The sequence below is a fragment of the Suncus etruscus genome, chromosome 9 (assembly GCF_024139225.1).
Source record: "Suncus etruscus isolate mSunEtr1 chromosome 9, mSunEtr1.pri.cur, whole genome shotgun sequence".
In the NCBI taxonomy this organism is placed as follows: domain Eukaryota; kingdom Metazoa; phylum Chordata; class Mammalia; order Eulipotyphla; family Soricidae; genus Suncus; species Suncus etruscus.
Genome location: NC_064856.1, coordinates 14,793,795 through 14,814,645, shown reverse-complemented (window position 1 = coordinate 14,814,645; position 20,851 = coordinate 14,793,795). Strand labels below are relative to the sequence as shown.

The 20,851-nt window shown below is 41.2% G+C and overlaps 1 protein-coding gene and 1 non-coding gene across 2 annotated transcripts in view; one reads left to right on the top strand and one right to left on the bottom strand.

Annotated features, from left to right (window-relative positions):
* Window positions 1-20,851, top strand: part of RPRD1B (regulation of nuclear pre-mRNA domain containing 1B) — a 65,774-nt gene that overhangs the window by 38,025 nt on the left and 6,898 nt on the right. Inside the window, exon 6 of the mRNA XM_049779323.1 lies at window positions 80-255. Coding sequence (XP_049635280.1) covers window positions 80-255 — 176 coding nt within the window. The remainder of the gene's footprint in view (window positions 1-79; window positions 256-20,851) is intronic.
* Window positions 13,300-13,406, bottom strand: LOC126019664 (U6 spliceosomal RNA). The gene has a single exon (XR_007499294.1). It is a non-coding gene; the product is annotated as a U6 spliceosomal RNA (small nuclear RNA).

Sequence of the window (20,851 nt, the reverse complement as noted above, 5' to 3'; positions counted from 1 at the left end):
CTCTCCCCCAAATGTTTGCAGTCTTTTCTATATGATTTGTATATTATCTCAGGTTTTTTTCTGTCTTATTTGTATTTAGACAAAGAGGCAGCTGAACGTCTTTCAAAAACAGTTGACGAAGCGTGCCTGTTACTAGCAGAATATAATGGGCGCCTGGCTGCAGAATTGGAAGACCGGCGCCAGCTGGCTCGAATGTTAGTGGAGTACACCCAGAACCAGAAGGATGTTTTGTCAGAGAAGGAGAAAAAACTGGAAGTGAGTACATTGTACACCAAATCCAGACTTTCCACATTTACCTTCCTCTAACCCACACCAGGAGACTGTTGTCATGCCTTGATTAGCACATTTTCTGTCTTTTAAAAATTCATGAGGTGAGATCAGTCCATCAGATATTATAATAGTTTGAAACTAGTTGGAATTAGAGTCATATTTCTGTATGTCCCAGAAAGAACAAATTAAAATGCAGGAAGCATTGAGCTTTTAAAATCGCAGTAGAAAGGGTCTTAGTATTACTTCAGTTTCAACTCACATTTTCAAAAAATGTAGATTGAGGTACATAAAGAACAGGATGTCAGCAAAGCAAGAGAATGTTGAGTAGTTGTTGGGAAAAGCTTAACTTATTTTGAGCTTCTATTGAGATATATTTCTGACTTGTATTCATACTAAGGCCAGTAAGTCACCTCCCTTGGAGCAGTTCTGAAATGTCAAGGCCATGCTCATGGAGCCCATTTCCCAGATGACCAGGAGGAGGTGGTCATCTTTGAACGTGTGCCTTTGGGGAGGGCTCCAGAGAAAGCTGCTTCCGAACCAGCTGCCTGTATCTCTGGCCTAAGGGCCCAGTTCTGTGTGGTCAGCCAGTAGTACGTGCCTGTGGAAACTTCTGCTAGCCCCACAGTGCCTGGCTCTCTTCTCCCAAAAGTCTGTGCTTTCTTCAAACAGACCTGGAGATGATTTGCAGCCAGTGATTTGAGAGGGAAGGACAGTTTTGAGGTAGAAAATTGATCATCACTTTTTTTTTTTGGATTTTGGGTCACACCCGGCGGTGCTCAGGGGTTACTCCTGGCAGGCACGGGGGACCATATGGGACACCAGGATTCGAACCAACCACCTTAGTTTCTGGATCGGCTGCTTGCAAGGCAAGCACCGCTGTGCTATCTCTTCAGGCCCATTATCACGTTCTTGAAGATGTCCCCTGCCCCATTCTTGAACTCAGGAACCACTTTATCTGGCAGAGGGAGGGAAACTGGGCTCATGTAATTTTTCCTGACTTGAGGGACCAGGATGATAGGGTTTTGTTTTGGTTTTGCCTTTGTTGTTAACATGATTATGGTAACTGACAGGTGTGGGAACTTCCTATTTTGAGTGAACCTGAATGTGGAGGTGGGAAGTGGCTATCTAAAATGTAAGGCTTAGATTTAGAAATGGGCACTGACCAGAAATCCTAAAGGGAGATTCAGAGGCAGTACCAGACGGTCATTTATCTGAGATGCTCATCTTTCACTGAGGAAGCATTTTCCAGCACCATGCCCCGGGACTAATAAGAGAGTGTAATTAATGATTCTGGTTGTAAGTCACCATGCCATCTGTTGAACTGCCCCTTGGCGACACATTAAGGGCTTTCTCTGATCTGTCAGACATTGATTATCATGAGCAGCTGCTGTTGGGTGGAATGTGGCAAACTACCATAGAGGACAGTCTTTGGGAAGGAGATTGGGTTGGTAGAGTAGGTTAACTCTTTGTGTTCCTTCTTTCCTTTAGTTCTCGGAGGAATGATTCTGCAGAACTAATCATTTGCTGAATGGCATCAGGGGGTCATTAAGACAGAACTGACCTGAGATTTGGGTTAGTTCTGTAGTATTCTAGCTCTCATTCCCTCTCTCGGGGCATTGGAACAATTTTACTTAAAAACCAGAACAGGGGCCTGGAAAGATAGCACAGCAACGTTTGCCTTGCAAGCAGCCAGTCCAGGACCAAAGGTGGTTGGTTCGAATCCCGGTGTCCCATATGGTCCCCCGTGTCTGCCAGGAGCTATTTCTGATCAGACAGCCAGGAGTAACCCCTGAGCACAGCCAGGTGTGGCCCAAAAACCAAAAACCAAAAAAAAAACCAAGAACAGGAAAATGCCACCACTGGGATGTATAGATTCTGAACAAAGGTAGCCCCAGACCATGTCTCAGCCACTTAAGCAAAACTATTAATTGGGAAAATGGAGTTAGATTTGCTGCATTTTCAAAACATGAATTTAGATACAACTTAAGGTTTGTTGAAAGATGATTTTGGTTCTTTCTTTGTTCGTATTTGCTTAAAAGTGTGAACAGTCCCCTAGAAATCTTTTTCTTTCATGGTCTATTATAGATAGACTTGTCTTGTTAAAATCTTTTGGTGATGGTAAAACTTGCTGAGTGTGTGTGCCACTTGAGAGATGACTATTTGTATGAACTCTTCCAAATCCCCTAAAGTTTCTTACTAATGTATAACTACCTTTTTTTTTTTCTTTTGGTTTTTGGGTCACACCCGGCAGTGCTCAGGGGTTACTCCTGGCTTTAGGCTTAGAAATCGCTCCTGGCAGGCTCAGGGGACCATACGGGATGCCAGGATTCGAACCACTGTCCTTCTGCATGAAAGGCAAATGCCCTACCTCCATGCTATCTCTCCAGCCCCGTATACCTACCTTTTTAACATTAATGTCCTTCTACCTCCCCTCTTTCCCTTGCCATCCCTTCACCTCTTCTTCTCTCTCTCTCTTCCTTCCCTCTTTCCACTCTTTCCTCTTTCCCACTTTTTTCCCCTCCTCTCCTCCCCTCCCTCAAGAAACCTAGGGCCCACAGGTAATTCAGCTGTCTTTGCTGTTGATTCAGTACAAGGGTCTGAGGGTGCTGTGCTACTCGGTTTATGCAGTGCCAGGGATGGGGGCCTCCAGGGCCTATACCCAGCAATGCTCAGTAGACCATGTAGTTCTAGGAATACAACCCATGTTGGATGCATGCTAGGTATACCTCCTCATCACTGTACTGTCTTCCAGCCTCGTGTTCATTTTCCTACATTTTCAGTCCTTTATTTTTTATTTTCAGGCTATACCTGGCGGTAATTAGTGATAACTCCTTGCAGGCTCAGGGGACCATATGGGATGCCAGGGATTGGACCCAGGTAGGCCATGTGCAAGGCAAGGATCCACTGTGCTATTGCTCCTACTCCTCTCTGTCCTTGTTTTAAACGGTCAGACCTGGGCCAAAGTAATAATAAAAACCGCAAGTAGTACTCTTACGTGGCCCACCTGGGTTCGAACCCCAGCACTGCGTGTAGTCTCTAGAAACCCCGCCAGGAGTGATCCCTGAGCGAGGGCCAGGAGTAATCTTTGAGCACAGCCAAGTTGGCTCCCAAAAAATGAAATAAAGAATAAAATTGCCAGGCCAGCATGTTAATAAAATCTGTTTTTATTGTTTAACTTTTTTCATTGCATTAAATGTTTAAATACAAAATTCTTAGAATTGGAGGCTATAACTATTTACTTCCCTAGTTCCAGTTTCTCATCACAAGTAATATTTTGTGGTTTTTTTTTTAATCAAATCTTTAAGACCTAAAGAAGAATAATATACTTGTTTTTTCTCTTCACTTAAGGTCTTATGTTCAGGGCCAGAGTGATAGCACAGTGGTAGGGCATTTGCCTTGCATGCAGCTGACTTGGAATAGACCCAGGTTCAATCCCTGACATCCCATATGGTTCCCTGAGCCTGCCAGGAGCAATTTCTTTCTTTATTTTTTTTTTTCCTCTGTTTTTGGGCCACACCTGGCGGTGCTCAGGGGTTCCTCCTGGCTATCTGCTCAGAAATAGCTCCTGGCAGGCACGGGGGACCATATGGGACACCGGGATTCGAACCAGCCACCTTGGGTCCTGGATTGGATGCTTGCAAGGCAAACAATGCTGTGCTATCTCTCCAGCCCCCAGGAGCAATTTCTAAGCACAGAGCCAGTAGTAACACCTGAGCATCACTGAGTGTGGCCCATAAAAGATTTTATATTCAGTTTCTCTGTGGCTCCTGATCTTGAGAACTACGGTGTGTGTGTGTGTGTGTGTGTGTGTGTGTGTGCGTGCGTGCGTGCGTGCGTGTGCGTGCGCGTGCGTGCGCATCCCATATGGTACCCCGTGGCTCCTGATCTTAGAGAACTATGGGTGTGTGTGTGCTTTCAGCCATGGCATACATCAGTAAAACATGCTTTCTGTGTCTGGATTTGTGCAGATTAGATGTGTGTGTGTGTGTGTGTGTGTGTGTGTGTGTGTGTGTGTGTGTGTGTGTGTGTGTGTGTGTGTGTGTGTATGTGTATATATATATAAAATATGGCTTCCTTTTATATAACATGGTTTTTGTTGTTATTTTTTGTGTTTTGTTTTTGTTTTCTTTGTTTTGTTTTTTTTGGGGGGGGTTGGTTTTTGGTTTTTGGGTCACAGCTGGCAGCACTCAGGGATTACTCCTGGGTCTATGCTCAGAAATCACTCCTGGCAGGCTCCGGGGACCATATGGAATGCCGGGATTTGAACCACTGTCCTTCTTGCATGCAAGGCAAACACCTTACCTCCGTGCTATCTCTCCAGCCCCAACATGTTTGGGTTTTTTTGTTTTGTTTTGTTTTGTTTGTTTTTCGGGCCACACCCATTTGATGCTCAGGGGTTACTCCTGGCGAAGCGCTCAGAAATTGCCCCTGGCTTGGGGGGACCATATGGAACGCCAGGGGATCAAACCGCGGTCCTCCTTGGCTAGCACTTGCAAGGCAGACACCTTACCTCTAACGCCACCTTGCCAGCCCCGGTTTTTTTTTTTTTAATGTACCTGTATGTTGTATTCCATGTTAGTACTTTGTTTCCTTTTATGGCTGAATTGCCATAAAATATTAACATGAATGAACAATTTGTTCATTCTTCCACTGTATTGTTTCCATCTTTTAATCATTATGAGTTACGTTGCTACGAATGCTATATTGGTTTTGTGTAAACAATAGTTTTCTTTCTGTTTGATATCTGCATATTTATAAATAGAATTGCTGGATCATAAAGTAATTTTTGTTTTTTTACTCTTTGAAAAATCAGTCAACTGTTTCTTTTAATGGTTGCACCATTTTCTATTCCTACCAGTTATGTTTGAGGGTTCCATTTTGTTCATATTCTCGTATTCTTGTTAAATTTTTCCTTTTTTCTAACCTTCCTGGAAGATGTAATATCTCATAGTTTTGATTTATATTTCTCTAATGACTTAGCATTAGACTTAGTGTTTGTATTAGCTATATTATCTGTTGATACTTTCTTTCACTTTGAAAGTTGTGTTTCCTCCTAATAATACCCTTTGATATATGTATTTTATTTTCAGTTTTTTTCTTTTGGTGTTTATTTTTGGTGTTTAAGAGTCCAGGCTCATGAAGACTTAACTCCTATATTTTCTTTGAGTCATGTAGTTTTAATTTTTTATAAGTGTTAAAATTATTTGCATATAGATATTCTGTCATTGCACCTCCATTCATTAAAGAGACTTTTTTTCCTCCCTGGATGCATGATACTTTCTTTTGTCATAATTGATTTGATGTTGATATCACTTTTTGGTCGGTGTAGCTTCTTAGTAAGTTTTGAAATTGGAAACCTTGTGTTCTCAAACTTTATTTTTCTTTTTAAATACTTTTTTTTTTTTTTTTTTTTTTGCTATGGGGGCCTCTTCTAAGTCTATATTTGAGAAGTTTGGGGATTTTCTTTTTCATTTCTGCAGAATAGGTCATTGTAATTTTAGTAGAATTTGTGTTGAATCTGGAGGTTGTATTAATCTTGCCATCTTAACATTCTTTAGTTTTCTAACTCATTAATAAAGACTCCATTGTATTTCAAATGTTTCAGTTCTGTTACAACATTTTTAAGTAATTTCTTAAAAAAAGAACTAGGTAGATAGTTCGGCTATTAGGGCTCTTGCCTTGTATGAGGCCTACCCAAGTTTGATCTCTGGCATCACTTAGGTCTCCCAAGCCCTGCCAGGAGTAATTCCTGAGCAGAGTAAGCCATGATTGGCTCCAAAATTAAAGAAGCCCTCCAATGCACTCTCCCTAATTTTTTTTTTTTTTATAAAAATACTTAAAAATGGGCCTGAAGCACACAGTTAACTCAGGTTCGATCCCTGGCACCACATATTTCTTCAGATTCTGCCAGGATTGATCCTGAGCACAGAACCAGGAGTAAGCCCTGAGCACTTTGGGCTTGGGGTGGTGGTGGAGGGAACCAACAAAAAGTGAGGAGAAGAAAAGAAACTCAGGTCTAGAAAACAGCATTAACTGCATCTAGGAATAGAATACAGGCACAGTAATATCCAACCAGATTTGTGGTTTTGTCTTTGGCCATTGTTTTCTTTCTAAATTAGACTATTGGTCTGTCAGTAGTAGGAAGACACCCCACACAGACGAGTAATGGAAGTTGAATCATTCTTGAGTCCTCCAGAATTATTCTAGGGAAATAGCCTGTAGCAGAGCTACAAATGGCTACATGAAGCATACCAGAGTTGCCTCTGAGAAAACATTTCTAAGTTTGCATAAACACACTGGCACCCAGGATCTAATTAATAGCATCTTAACACAACTGTGTGCTTTTGCCCTGAGGAGGGGAGAGATGTCTCCCCACCTTATCTTAATGAGTACACAGGAGTTTAGCCAGCCCCTTCAGACAGCACAGCTGGCAAGGCCATGGGGTTCAGAATCCGTCTTGGCCTTGTGACATTCCACATACTCATGGGTAGTGTGTCTGTTAACAACTTGAGAAACTCTTTGGTTTTGAGGGGGACATTGGCAGTATCCCCATGCCATTGCAGGGTGCGGGTGAAAAGATTTATTTTAGTAATGAAATAGGCATTAGTTAGAGACAGAGCTCCTTCGTTACCTTTGAAGTAAATTCTTTTCCTTCCTATCTTAATCAAAAACCAGGATCTCATTGTTTTCATTGAGGTAAGAGCAGATGAGGTAAGGATTTTAGGTGAGGAAACAAAGAGGGGTTTCTGTGAGTAGTTCTAGGTGAAGAGAAATCAGTGAAGACCCCAGTCACCTGACTCCACAGGTTACCCAAGCATCCCTGGGATCCTAGTGAGCCTCTGCCCTTTGTCCTTCCTTGACTTGTAATTTTTTCTTCCTGGGACTAGCAGTGATGGTAGTACTATAAGCTGGTCACTCTAGTTACACCAGCCAGGTTGTAATGAGGAGTTGGTAAGTCAATTCTCTCCCGATTCGTATGCTTTAGCTTTCTTTCCGTCCCTGTTCTCCTAATTTCATTGCTTTCTTATACTGCCCCCCAGTCAGGTTTCCCTGATGGCTGTGGGCTTCTCGAGTTGTGTTGTTCAGGAGTAACATGGTTGGAAGCTGAAAGCAGATTCTCAGCTTCCTCCATTCATACAGTACTGCTGATCTTTAGTTTATTTGCAGCTGAGTCTTCCTCTCTTGATTCCCTGTGTATCTGTGCACACTGGTGCTTTTCTATTAGTGGGAAATCTTCAATATTTATTATTTCTGTTGGGGGGCATACATTCAATGAACTTCTCAAATACTTGGTGCCTGAAAGTTTGCTAAAATTTGACTTGACATTGAAAAAGATACATGATTTTAAAGCTCTTAGGTGTTTAGCCATAGCTAATTTGTGTGTGTGTGTGTGTGTGTGTGTGTGTGTGTGTGTGTGTGTGTGTGTGTGTATACATAGGTAGGTAGGTAGGTAGGTAGGTAGATATGTAGGTAGCACAACTTTTGGTGATTTTTCGTGCTTGCTTTTTGTTATTGTTATTGGGGAGGGGACCACACCCATGTTGTTCAGGGATTATTCCTGCCTTTGCTCAGGGGACCATATTGTGGTGCTTAGGAATCAAACCAAGGTTGGCTGTGTACAAAGCAAGCACTTTATCCCTCTACTCTTCCGCCTTGCAGTTGTTTTGGCTCCATCAACTAACTGTAGACAGCAGCTCTTGGCTTGCTCAAGGGGCCAAACCCTAGCCAGCCACAGGCAAGACAGTTGCCTTATTGGCTGTTCTATGTCTCTGGCCCTCAACATTTTCCTTTTTTAATTTATTTTTCAAAAATCTCTTCTTAATGGTGTAGATTTATAAGAGTGTAATGTTGATATGTTAGGTGTTACCATACTCAACACCAAAATACTACTATCCTCTACCACTGTCCTTTCACATTTTTTTGGAGCCATACCCGTTTGGCGTTCAGGGATTACTCCTGGCTCTTTGCTCAGAAATTGAACCCTGGTCAGACCTGGGTTAGCTGCGTGCAAGGCAAACACTATCACTGTGCTATCACTCCGGCCCATTCTTTTTAGTAACTGAATATTATTCAGTATTATCTTTATAGACATTTCAAACTTGAATACCTATGGCTGGATATTCTATTGACATTTTCTCTCTTTAATTTATACTAATTTTCGTCTGGATTATTTTCTTTTTGCATGTGTGCTGAAGTCTGCTTGTCTTCTAAGTATGCTGAAAATCACCTATCGTTTCCATTTTACTACTTCACCACCAGCGTTCAGTATTCCTACCTTAGGGATTCTTTTTCTTTTTCAGAGTCTGTTATAGCAGTGTAGGTAGGAATTCATTGAGTTTGTGTTCTGGGTTTTCAGTCACTCGTTTCCATTTGAAGTAGCTTTTTTTTTTTTTTGGTTTATTTGGGTCACCCCCGGCAGGCTCGGGGGACCATATGGGATGCCGGGAGTTGAACTAGCGACCTTCTGTATGAAAGGCAAACCCCTTACCGCTGTGCTATCTCGCCAGCCCCCATTTGAAGTAGCTTTGTGAAAATAGCAGATACTCTTTAATATAACGTTGACTTGAATGAGCAGAGTTCAGACTACAGAAATTTGAGCTCTACTCTAAATGTCTGTTTGACCAAGTGGTACATGCTATTTTTAGAGCGATATATTTTAGTTCTTTGTTTTTAATGCTGAAGCAAGATTTATTTAATTTTTGAAAAACATTTTTGTTGAAGTACCAGGATTTACAGTACTAAAAATCACACTTCCCATGCATAAATGATCCCAGCATCAGACCACTACCTCCACCAGGTCCTGGGGACCCTACCAACAAATCACCTCCCCGGAAGCTCAGTTTGATAGACAAAATCTTCATTTCTTCTGACTTTGACCATTTGTTGTTCTCCTAATATTTTTTATATTTCAACTACACTAGCAATCCTTTTGTAGAGGTGGTGACACCACATATAGATGAATTCTGAAATTCCACAAAATTGCAAATTAAAATGTTTTCTTTTTAAAAATCTTTTTTATTTATAAATTTGGAGGGTCCTCATCCTGGCAATGTTCAGGGTTTACTCCTGGGTATACGCTCAGGGTTGGGATCACTCCTACCAGGGAGTGATAGGGAGTAAGTATCAAGGACCATAGGGAATGCTGAATATTGAACTTGGTAGGCACCAGGCAAGGCAAACACTTTGTTCTGTCCTAATACATTTTAGAGTTTACATAAAATTGGTAAATCCTACAAATGTAAATTTTGTAAGAACAAAAAGAATCATAATACTTAAAGGGGGAAACCTGAATAGACCCATAAAAGGGTTGTTTTATCCTAAGAAAAGGAATATTGGGTTTCTACTAGAAATTATAGACAGTGCTTAATGTGCATTTATTAATAAGTAAAAGATTATAATAAAAATATGGATTTAAAAACCCTTATCAGACATAGAACATTTGATATAAAGGAGATGTTAATTTGTTACTAAGAATGCATAAAATCCCTTTGCAAGCCAGAAGTAAACATAGCTAACATAACAATCATGAATTCTGTACTTGATGCTTAATGCTGGGGTTTGTACTATTCTTTAAAGAAACTTTATTTTTTAATAATTAAGCACTGGGGTAACAAAATTGCTCATGGTTGAGTTTCAGACATAGAATGTACACCACTCTTTACCAGTGCACATTTCCTGTAACTGATGTCCCCAGTTTCCCTTCTTTCCTTTCTGCCTGCCTCTCTGAGTCTCTCTCTCTCTTACCCTCTCACCCTCACCCTTCCTTCTCTCCCTCCTTTTTTAACATTGTGGTTTGCACTATTGCTAATGAGGGGTTACCATGCATATTTATTACTTTATCTCTTTTAGCACCCAGTTCTTGTCCAGAGTGATCAATTGCACTATTGTCACTGTGGACCATTCACTACCCTAACTGCATTACTCTTTGTGGCAAACTTCCTTCCATGGACTGGTCTTTCTGGCCCTCATCTCTATTTTCTCTATTACTGTACTATTTTTTTTTTCAATTTTATCCCATAGATGAGTAAGATTATTCCATTCCTATCCCTCTCCCGTTGATTCATTTCACTCAGCATGTATGTATTAGCAAATTTCATTACTGTATTTTTTCCCTAATAGCTGCATAGTATTCCATTGTGTAGATGTATCACTCCATTGTGTAGATTGTTTAGCCACTAATCTCCTCTTGGGCACTTGGGTTGTTCCCAGATTCTGGCTATTGTAAATAGTGCTGTGCTGAACATAGTATTGCAGAGGGCTTTTTTGTGTGGTGTTTTTTGGATTTTAGGGTATATACCTAAGAGTGAAATTGCTACATCATATGGAAGCTCAATTTCTGTTTTTTTGAGGAATCTCCATATTGTTTTCCAAAAAGGCTGGACCAGTTTGCATTCCCACCAGCAGTGAATGAGAGTCCCTCCTCACATTTGCACCAGCACTGGTTCTTATTTTCTGTGATATGTGCTAGCCTCTGTGGTGTGAGATGATACCTCATTGTTGTTTTGATTTTCATCTCCCTGATGATGAGTGATGTGCAGCATTTTTATATGCCTTTTGGCCATCTGCATTTCTTCTTTGAGGAAATGTCTTAATTTTAAACTTTTTAAATGATTTGCAAAAAAAACTTGTCTTGAAGTTACAAATTCCCTAAACTGTCACATGTCACATGAAGCTCTGGAAGTTTCATTCAAATCTGAATGATGATCTGGCTTTATAGCATATTCTTAGTGAAGTGTGTTCATTTTCATGAGTCCTCTTCTGATTTGTAGAGTTTCATTTGATTTTGCTGTGAATTTTACAGACTTTTCTTTGTATATTACCTTTTTTAATATTGCTGTTTTCTATATTCTGTCTTGAATTTTGTCCTTATGAGTTCAGAATATCTTGGAGTTTTTCTAATTAAATCTGTTTTCCCTGAGACCTTTCAGGCTTCTTGTATTTGGTTGCCTGTATTCAAAACTCTGGGAAGTTCTTAACTAACATTTCTTTAACTGTTGGTTTTAAGTCAGATTCCCCTTCCTGGTCTTGGAGACTCTGAAGATTCTTATCTTGTTCCTCTTGAGCTCATCCCATAGCTCTCCGGTGTGCAGTGTATTTCTTTAAAGACAGTTGTCCATCTTTTGTTTTCAAGAGGTTTTCTCCATCTCCTCTTAGAACATCTCGATCTTTTCCTGGGAATTTATTCTGCTCTTCAGAGCTTGTAATGAGTTTTTTCTATATCCTACTAGACTTCATTTTTGTCCTTTCTACTTGTAGTTTTCTCATTTTGACGCATACTTCCTTGTGCTTGGCTGTCTACCTGTTCCATTGTTTCTTTTGATTCATTAAACATTTTCACCACAGTTGGAGCCGGTGAAGGTACAGCAGGTAGGGTGCTTGCTTTGCGTGTGGCTGGGCCAGATCCGATCCTTGGCATCACATATGGTCTTACTGCACTTTCAGGAGTGACTCCTAAGCATCTTTGGTGTAACCCAAAAACAAGCAAACAAAAATCTAAATTCACCATGTAACCAGGATAGTGGCCTAGTAGTCCCCAACACCACAGAAAAATGAAACAGATAACAGAACCTAGGCACTAGTCCCCGCTCCCAGTATTTCTCCCGTTTCTCTTGTCTCTCCACCAGTCAGCCCCACCTTCTCTATGACCGCTCTCACCTTCAGCACTCTGCCACTCCTCTGTATACCACCTCAGTCTCCTTCCACAGCAGGAGAATCCCAGAGCCACTGTGGATCTGTTGCCTCAATCTTCTTAAATGTGTCCCCCTTCTGTTCATCTCTTTTCAGGGGGAGGGCTACTTTTCGGCTCTGCACGGGGCTACTTCTAGCTATGCTCAGGGGAACGAACATAAGCAGTGGGCAGTGCTGGGATTCAAACCTGGCCACATTCAATGCAAGCACCCTACCTACCCTCTATACTGTCTCTCCAACCCCTCTTTCTCCGCTGCTAACACCTTAGTCCACACTCGCATAGTCTCATCTGCTTCCATACAGTGCCTCATTACTGAGCAGTGTGCATCTGTTCTTACATGCTGTTATTCGGTCTTCTCATGACAGGCCTGTGATGTTCTTAAAATGCAGCACTGAGCATGTCATTCTCCTTGAAAATAGGAAAGCGTGACTTTTGACGAGGCCCATTTGACCTCATCAGCCGTATCTCTTGTTGCATTCCATTGTATTTTGTCTGGGCTGGCCCTCTGCCCAGGATTTACATGTGTTAGTCCCTTGGCTGGAACACTCTCCCTGCTGGCCTTCTGCTGGTTCATTTTACCTAGCCTAATACCTGCTCATGGTTTAGATCATGTTTCCCAAGTGGACATTACCCTTTCAGGGGTTTGTGGGGGGTGGGGGAGTGGAAGACTCTGAAATGATTCATTGGGGCCATAGCAGCCTTAGTTGTGATTGGGAGACTCTTCTGTTGTTTCAAATATTATAGGGGCTAAGGTAAAAGGGAGGAACTACTGAGGATTTTTTATCCCCTGAAAAGGGTGCAATAGACCCACTGTTTTGGGAAGCTGCTGGTTTAAATTCTATTTCATATCATTTCTGTGTGATAACACCCATAAAAGCTGAAATTCTTCTCCTTCCCCTCCTCAAATGCAGTGGCATAGCATGTCTCCACCCCTGTGAGAGCACTGCCTAGTGTGGCCTAGTGTGTTGTTCTGTTTCTGGGTTATTTGACTTTGAAATCCTCTCTATATTGTCACTTTTTCAGTCCCAACCCGTGTCAAGATGTTTTTCTTTACAGATGTAGCTCAGCCAACAATACATCTTCAATACATCTTCGATAGAGGGCCCAGGAACAATGCAATCTAGACTTAACTCCTAGAACTAATTCCTTTTCTTTTGGTCTTTCCATTGATCAGATTGGACCTATCAGTGTAAAAGATAAGTAGAATCTGTGGTGTGTCCTCGAGTTCACAGGCCCTTTTATTTTCTCCAGCCAGATTCCTGTAAATGTGTGCAATTTTCAGGACATCCTTGAATGTTTTCTGTAGGGAACTTCTTTTTTTTTTTTTTTTTCCACAAAAAAAAAATATGGAACGCTTCACGAATTTGCATGCCATCCTTGCGCAGGGGCCATGCTAATCTTCTCTGTATCATTCCAATTTTAGTATATGTGCTGCTGAAGCGAGCACAGTAGGGAAGTTCTTATATCTCATTAGTTCTTTTCTTTAGTAGCTCTTAGGTCACTGGGTATGGTGCACAAATCAAAACAAGACACGTCCTTTAGGACTGGACAGAGCTTAATGGGTTTAGGCCCAGGTTCTATCCTCAGCACTGTCACATTGTCCCTGAGCACTGCACCAGAAGTTACCACCAGGTACTGCTGGGAGCGATCTCAGTCTGTGTACCCACCCCTCCCAATATAATTTTCTTTAGTTCTGTCTTTTCTTAACATAATGACTTTTTGTTATTAGGGGATTCCCCTCACCCTGTCCAGTAATTTCCCTGAACAATTTTGCAAATGACTTTCTTCTTTCAGGTCTCACAGCCGCCTGGAATGTAGATGTTATTTCCCTTCCTATCCTATATATGAGGAACCAAGTTCACCCAGGTGAAATCACTTGCCATACCACAGGCAAACACCATACAGAGAATTTGAGCATGGACTTTCTGTGCTAAAAGTTTGTTTGTTTGCTATTTGGAAGGGATTGACTCCTTTCTATTACATGTAGAGAGAGCTGCGTCCAGATGCCTTGCCTCAGGCAGACCTTCTAGCACTTAAAATGATACAGGTATTGCTTAAAGTTGTCTTCTCTAGAAACTTTTCTTTTTCTACCCTTTGTTTTGCTGCCATCCTTAAGGAATACGTGTCTCTCCCAGCATTTGATGCAAAAGGAGAAACAGTTGGCAGGTTTGTCTGCATTTCGGAACCAGGATTTCCAATAATGTGGGAATGCCACTAAGAAATCATTGTGTGGGGACTTTTTACTTGCATGTAATTTATAGCTTTATTGCTTAACTAAAGTAAACCCTAATTGTGAAGGATGAGTTGTTTTTATATTTCAATATTTTGATTTTATCTGGTCTCTAAAACAGGCATAACTGCATAAATGTATTCTGTATTTTGGGGGGATTGTTTTGATTTGGTTTGGTTTGGTTTTTGCCCCACACCTGACAATGCTGGGGTTACTCCTGGCTCTGCCCTCAAGAATCACTCCTGGCAACTCAGGGGACCATATGGAATGTTATGTATGGTTGAACCTGGTCGGCTGCATGCAAGACAATCACCCCACCTGCTATACTGTTATACTATCTCTCCAGTAAAAATGTAGTCTTTTTGATGGGCCCAGTGCCTTTTAAAAGTATTTTATGGGGATCAGCGTCGTAGGGTGCTTACCTTGCACAGGGCTGACCCAGGACAGATACAAGTTCGATCCCCGGCATCCTATATGTCCCCTCGAACCAGGAGCAATTTCTCAGCACAGAGCTAGGAGTGCCACTAGGTATGGTCCCAAAAAACCAATACAAAACAAAAAAAAAGTATTTTTATGGACCTCAATTTAATTTGAGTAACTACTTTATACTTCCAAATTTGGGGTTGAAAATTTGCCTGTTACTGAAATTTTTTATCTGTTAGAATTATTTTTATTACTTTAGTTATTGTAGAAACCAGCTTTCTATTCTTTAACCTTGTTTCTGCAAATATGTCAGTTTGGGGTGTTGTTATGACAGGAGACACTCTCTTATTACTAACCCTTCATGTAGAAGGTCTTCTAGGTTGGGAGAAGTACCCTGAAAATACTAGGATATCATTTTCAAGCTTAAACTCTTTCCTGTTTGATTTCTCCAGAGAATGATGGATTGCCTGAGCTCATTCTTCTAATTGTAACACTTCTGTCATTTTGCCTTCTGGGAAATACTTTGTGCATACCTTTGTTATGGTTTTGATAACGGAGCTGAGACCCTGAACTCTGGGATTGGACCCACAATTTCCTTTTCCTTTTATCTTCCCCAGTATCTTACTCAGCAGCTCCAGCACTGCTGTGACATCCAGAATGTATCATTTTGAAATGTCGCAGCTGCTACTAAGTCATGTGCAAGCTTGGAGCTGGCTAGGAGAGAGGTTCAGGTCAGTGATGCATTTCTGTACCCACATAGAGCCTTGTACATAGTTAATGGCATTATTCTGATTTTCAGTCTCAAAAAAATTTCATAGCATATGAAAAAATGAGTGAGATATAGATCTGTTGATTGCTGTGAGTATAAGCCCCCTGCTGGACAAGGGGGACTGAATGGGTGCGTTAGATAGCGTTAGGGTCAGCTTGCTCCCCCAGTCTCGAGGGAGTGCTGTTGTTACTTAAATTTAGTGTGGTGGGCCACCTTTGAAACAGGCTTATCAGAAATTGCTTTATGCCTAATCACCCTTTATGGCACTTGGTTGGGAATTGCTGAACGGTGGATGGTTTTTATATACCATATGTCCTATGGCACAACAGGGCAAGATAAAGGAAAACATGAGTCTTATCAGGTCGGGACTTGACAGTGGTGTTATTTCTGATATAAAGTTTTCTCCTGCAAAGACTTCCTAGTAAGAAAAACTAGGGTTCGCAATATTTACATTTTGATCGCTCATTTCTCATGAATTGCCATCAGAAACGCTTATGATTTTGTTTTGAAAATGAAATTCCTGTAGAAAGGTCATTTCATTGTCAGCCTCTGTTGTTTCTAACCCTTTTATCCCAGAGCTCATCTCTGGCATGTCAGGTCTGGTTTACTGCCATAACCAAAAAAGGCAAAGTATGCGCAAACCTTGGTCCCTTTACAGTTATCCTGGTGCTGCATGATAGTCTGTGTTCTCACGTGGAGCTGGGCCCACAGCTTTCAGGGCATGTTGGGTAAGGTACATTTGGTCACACAAGTTTGGAGTGTGTCTGAGGAGAAATTCCAAAGCTTTGCCAGAAGTATAAACTCCAGGCTCTATCCGGTAACTACGCATTGAGCCTTCACCTCCATTTTAAACATTTGTTGGCATTCAGATCAATAAACCAGCAGTTTTTTCCAGATGCCCGCTTCCTCCCACATCTAGGACACCTGAGCTAGTTTAGTAGCAGAAAGGCTGACAGCTCTTTTTTCCGCTGTTCCAGCTTCTCTACGCCTTCTCTGGAGAAGTAGGGTTTGCTGTACTCGGGTTGTGTAATTGAACCCCTCACCTTAGCCATCACCCCAGTATTGATTAGGCAAGAGTAAGAAAGGAACATTGCTGCATGGCTATGCCATGTCTTTTCTTGTTTATGATTCGTGGTGGACTTGGATTGAGAGGAATCGCCCAAGAGGAATTCCCCCAAGAGGGGGGATTGAGGACCAGGACTGTGGTGATGTCATTCTGCTGGGTTCTGATCTCCTGCATTCCTGTACCAGGCACCATGGCATGAGGGTCTGGTGAAAGGCTTTGTTCTCTAGTACTCACAACTGAAGGTATTTTCAACAGGGAGCACGTGGCCACTTGTCACATAATCTCTCTACCCAAGAGGAACTTGGTGTATTCAAGAGATTGTAGGGTATGCTACCTTCAATGAGTCAGAGGAATTTGAATGGATCTCATCACATTTGAAGTTGGTTTTGTGAGAAGAAATCCGAGCTCTTCTGAGTGCAGGGGTTGCCGAGGGCCTGGTTTGGAACCTCAGAATAAGTTTGTAGGTCACACTTGTCAGGAAAGCACGTGGAGAGTTGGGGGATGGGTCTTGGGTTTTGCTGAGGTCTGCCGCCTTTATTTTTCCAGAACCAAAGAAGTTTACTTTTTGAAAGATAAAGAGGGAGAGGGGTACTGGGGGCAGTGACCAAGCCATTGGAGCAGAGCACATAACAGTAAAAGCTGGAGAAAGGAGTGGGTGCAGTGGGCATTGAGTCTAGAGTCCCTTTAATATTTTGGTTGACTCGCTTCAGTGTCTATCTGTATCTGCCTTTTATTTAAAAAGGCTGAGCTTTTGGGGTTTAATTTTGTGGGGGGTGTTAATGTTTTTGTGTGGTTTTTTTTTTAATATAATTTTTATTTTGATCATAGTGGCTTACATATTGTTGACAATATTTTAGGTACATATTTACATAAAATCAGGGGGGATTCCCATCCCCAAATTGTCCTCCCTACACCTCCGTTTTTGTCTTACCTCCCTTTTCCTCCTCCCTCACCCCCAGGGCGGCTAGAATATGTGGTCCCCTCTGTCTCTAACCAACTACTTAGTAGTCTTGCATCAGTTTGGTCTTGATGCCTCCCTTATTTCCCCCTCTAAGTAGGGGCAGGGGTAGCTAGTTCAAGTTGCGTGGTTTTGCCTGAAAAAGAGAAAATAAATAAACTGGGGTAAGAGTTTAATACCCCGAAAATGGGCAGAATCCTTCTAGAGGTTCTCATCATCGATTTGGGAAATGAAGGAGAAAAAGAAGTTGAAACACTCCACCAGTACCAAAAGAAGTGTCAAATATCCAGTGAGGACTCCAGCTATAACGATAAGCACCACAAAAAAAAAAACAGATAAAAAACAAAACAAAACAAACAAAAAACAAACACAAACAAACAAAAAACACGCCGTGGTCTTGAAATAAGAAACATGGCGTAGCACATAACGAAAGAAAAGAAAGGAAGAGAAAAAAAATAAGAATAATTGGGGACAACAATTTCAATAATCACATCCAAACTGAGAAATCGACCAAAATAGCTAGGTAAATAAAAATAATAATAACAATAATAAATGAAGGTAAGATATATATAAATAACCAAGGTTTTGTGTTTTTTGTATTTTTTTTCCCTCCTGCCCTGGCACAGTAAATATTGGGGTCATTCGAAAAGGAATTCACTTGCCCTATGAGATATGGGGTTTCTCCGTCCTTGGAGTATACTGTCATGGGATCAGCTCTAGTCTTTGCTCAGGATCATTACTCTCCCGATTGTGTTTTTTTTTTTGGTGTGTGGAAGGCTTCTGCTCTGTCCAGTGTGATACAGTCGGAGCTCTGTGTTTAGAGGTCTCAGTATCTGTACATATCCTGAGGTGGGACTTATGGTGAAGTCAGTCTTTGTGAATCTAGAGGTTCTGTTACCTCAGTGCCATTTTAATCCATCTTCTGTGGTTGGTGATCTTGGTCTTTGCGCTGAACCTAGGAAGGCATCTAGGATAGCATCTTTCTTTGTTCTTCCAGAAGCCCCTTTCCGTTACAATTGTCTCTGCCGGACCTTTGGAACTGGGGATCATGTTTATTGTGCAGGTCTTAGCTCAAACCCTAGACTAGGGCCTTTATGTTGGTCCCAAGATGTATACGGTCTGGTCGTGGTTCTAGCAGCCAGTCATCTGTAAATCACGATCTTGGCTTTTGTATCTACCAAAGGGTGCCACGTCTTCTGGTTTTGTCTTGTCGTTAGCTGGTAAGGTAGGCTAAACTGTTCTAAGGTCAAGTTGTTCACATTTTCCTCATTGTCGGGATATCATGTTAGAGCTGGCCCTTGTTGTTGACCCTGCAGTATTAAGGCTGTCCCAGATGGAGTTTGTTTCTTGCAGCTGTTGTGAAGAGCTGTGCCATTTCTATGTCTGGGATCCAGGGTTCAAGGCTGGATGGATGATATCTAATCACCTGAGGTCTAAGTTGATTCCACATGACATATTTTCAAGGTTGGAGATATCCCTGTATTGTAAACAACTATGAGTTCCTATCTCTAGTAGATAAGAGCTCTTTTTTTTTTTTAAATATGTAAGATTTCCTCTTTATTTAGTGTGCCTTTGCAGGGGGAAGTGGTGCTCCATTATATGTCGGAGTATTTGGGGTGGACAGAGTGGATAACAGAAATAGGTCACATACCCAAAAACGATTAAAAAAAAAAAAAAGGAAATAAAAGTGTATGTGCCCACAAATGTATATGTAGGGCAAACATTTAAATAAATAAATAAATTTAAAAAAAAAAAGAAATAAAATGAGTTAGCGAAGTTTTTAAAGGACCAAAGTAGTGCAAAAGACTACTTTGCATTTGGGGGAGAACAGGTAAAGAGGTGGTGTATTACAGGTCTTATGCCTATGTTGGAAGTACAGTTTGTTTTTAAGGAAAAATGTGGGTGATCACATATATTGCATGTAATTGAATTTAAGGGATGATAAAAGTAATTGGTCGACTTGTCAGCTCAGCTGCTTGCATATTCCTAGTACATGCCACAGTATCCTTACACTGGGCCTGAAACGTTTCTTTCTTTCTTTTTTTTTTTTTTGGTTTTTGGGCCACACCCGGCTGTGCTCAGGGGTTACTCCTGACTATTTGCTCAGAAATAGCTCCTGGCAGGCACGGGGGACCATATGGGACTCCGGGATTCGAACCAACCACCTTAGGTCCTGGATAGGCTGCTTGCAAGGCAATCACTGCTGTACTATCTCTCCATAAAGGCTATTTTTAAGAGCAGTTTTAGAAATAAGAGAATACAGAAATAAGAAAAATGTACAGATTTCTCAAGTGCCCCCCACACACACAATGCAGTCTTCCCCTATTATCATATTGGCACATCATATACATGCACGTACACCCACATTCCATGGCATGTGTCCATCATTATATTTTATTTTCAAGACCCTAAAAATGCTCTGTGCTCCATTTGTTCATTCTTCCTCCTCCCTTCCAGTCCCTGTCAATATAGATTTTTCTCCTCCAGAGTTCCATGGAGTGAAACAATATTACATTATTATTAGTCTTTGTAGATTGACCTCTTTCAGTTAGCTTGGCAGTTCTCCAGTTCTTGTCATGGCTTTATTTGCTTATTTTTCTCTTGTACCTAATGCTGTTCTGTTGTTTGAATGTACCAAAGTTAGTTTTATTCATCTATTAAAGAACACCTTGATTGCATCCAAGTTTGGGTAATTACAAATAATGTACAGTATACTTGTGTGGACCAATGAGAGTGATTAGAAAATAAGATTAAATTTAGTTCTCTAGGAATTGCCAAACTGACAAAGTGGCCGTACCATGTTGGCATTCCCACGAGCAGTGTTTGAGAATTTCTATTGTTCCGCATCCTTTCCAGCATTTGGAACTGTCATGGTCTAGATTTGGGCCTTTGGAATAGGTGTTGATGTCTCATTGTTGTTTTCACTTGCTTTTATCCAAAGATGTGTCTTGTACAGAACACTTCTCCCCATTTTCTACCCTGTCTTCATTCTCTTGAGTGTCTTCCACAAAGCAGAAATCTTTCATTTGAACGAAGCCTGACTTCTCCCTTCTTTTTTATGTATCACACCTTTAGTGTCAGAGTCAAAAGGCCCCAAACCAAAGGTCAGGTGATTTCAAACTGTAGTTTTACATTTAGGTCTGTTTTAGAACTATTTTTTCTCTTGCAAAGGTCTTTATAGATGTGCTGAGGTGTGTGTGTGTGTGTGTGTGTTTGGTGTGTTCTAGTGCTGTTTGTTGAAATTACAGTTGATCTTTGAATACAGTTTTGAAGAACCACTTTGATCTGGACTTTATTTTTCTTTGAGTTTTGTTTTGGGATTGGTGACACTCAGGTCACCCTTAGCTCAGGGACTACTCTAGCAGTGCTTGGGGGACGGTACTATCTATGGGTGCCAGAGAACAAATCCAGGTTGTCCACTTGCAAGCATTATTATTATTGCAAAT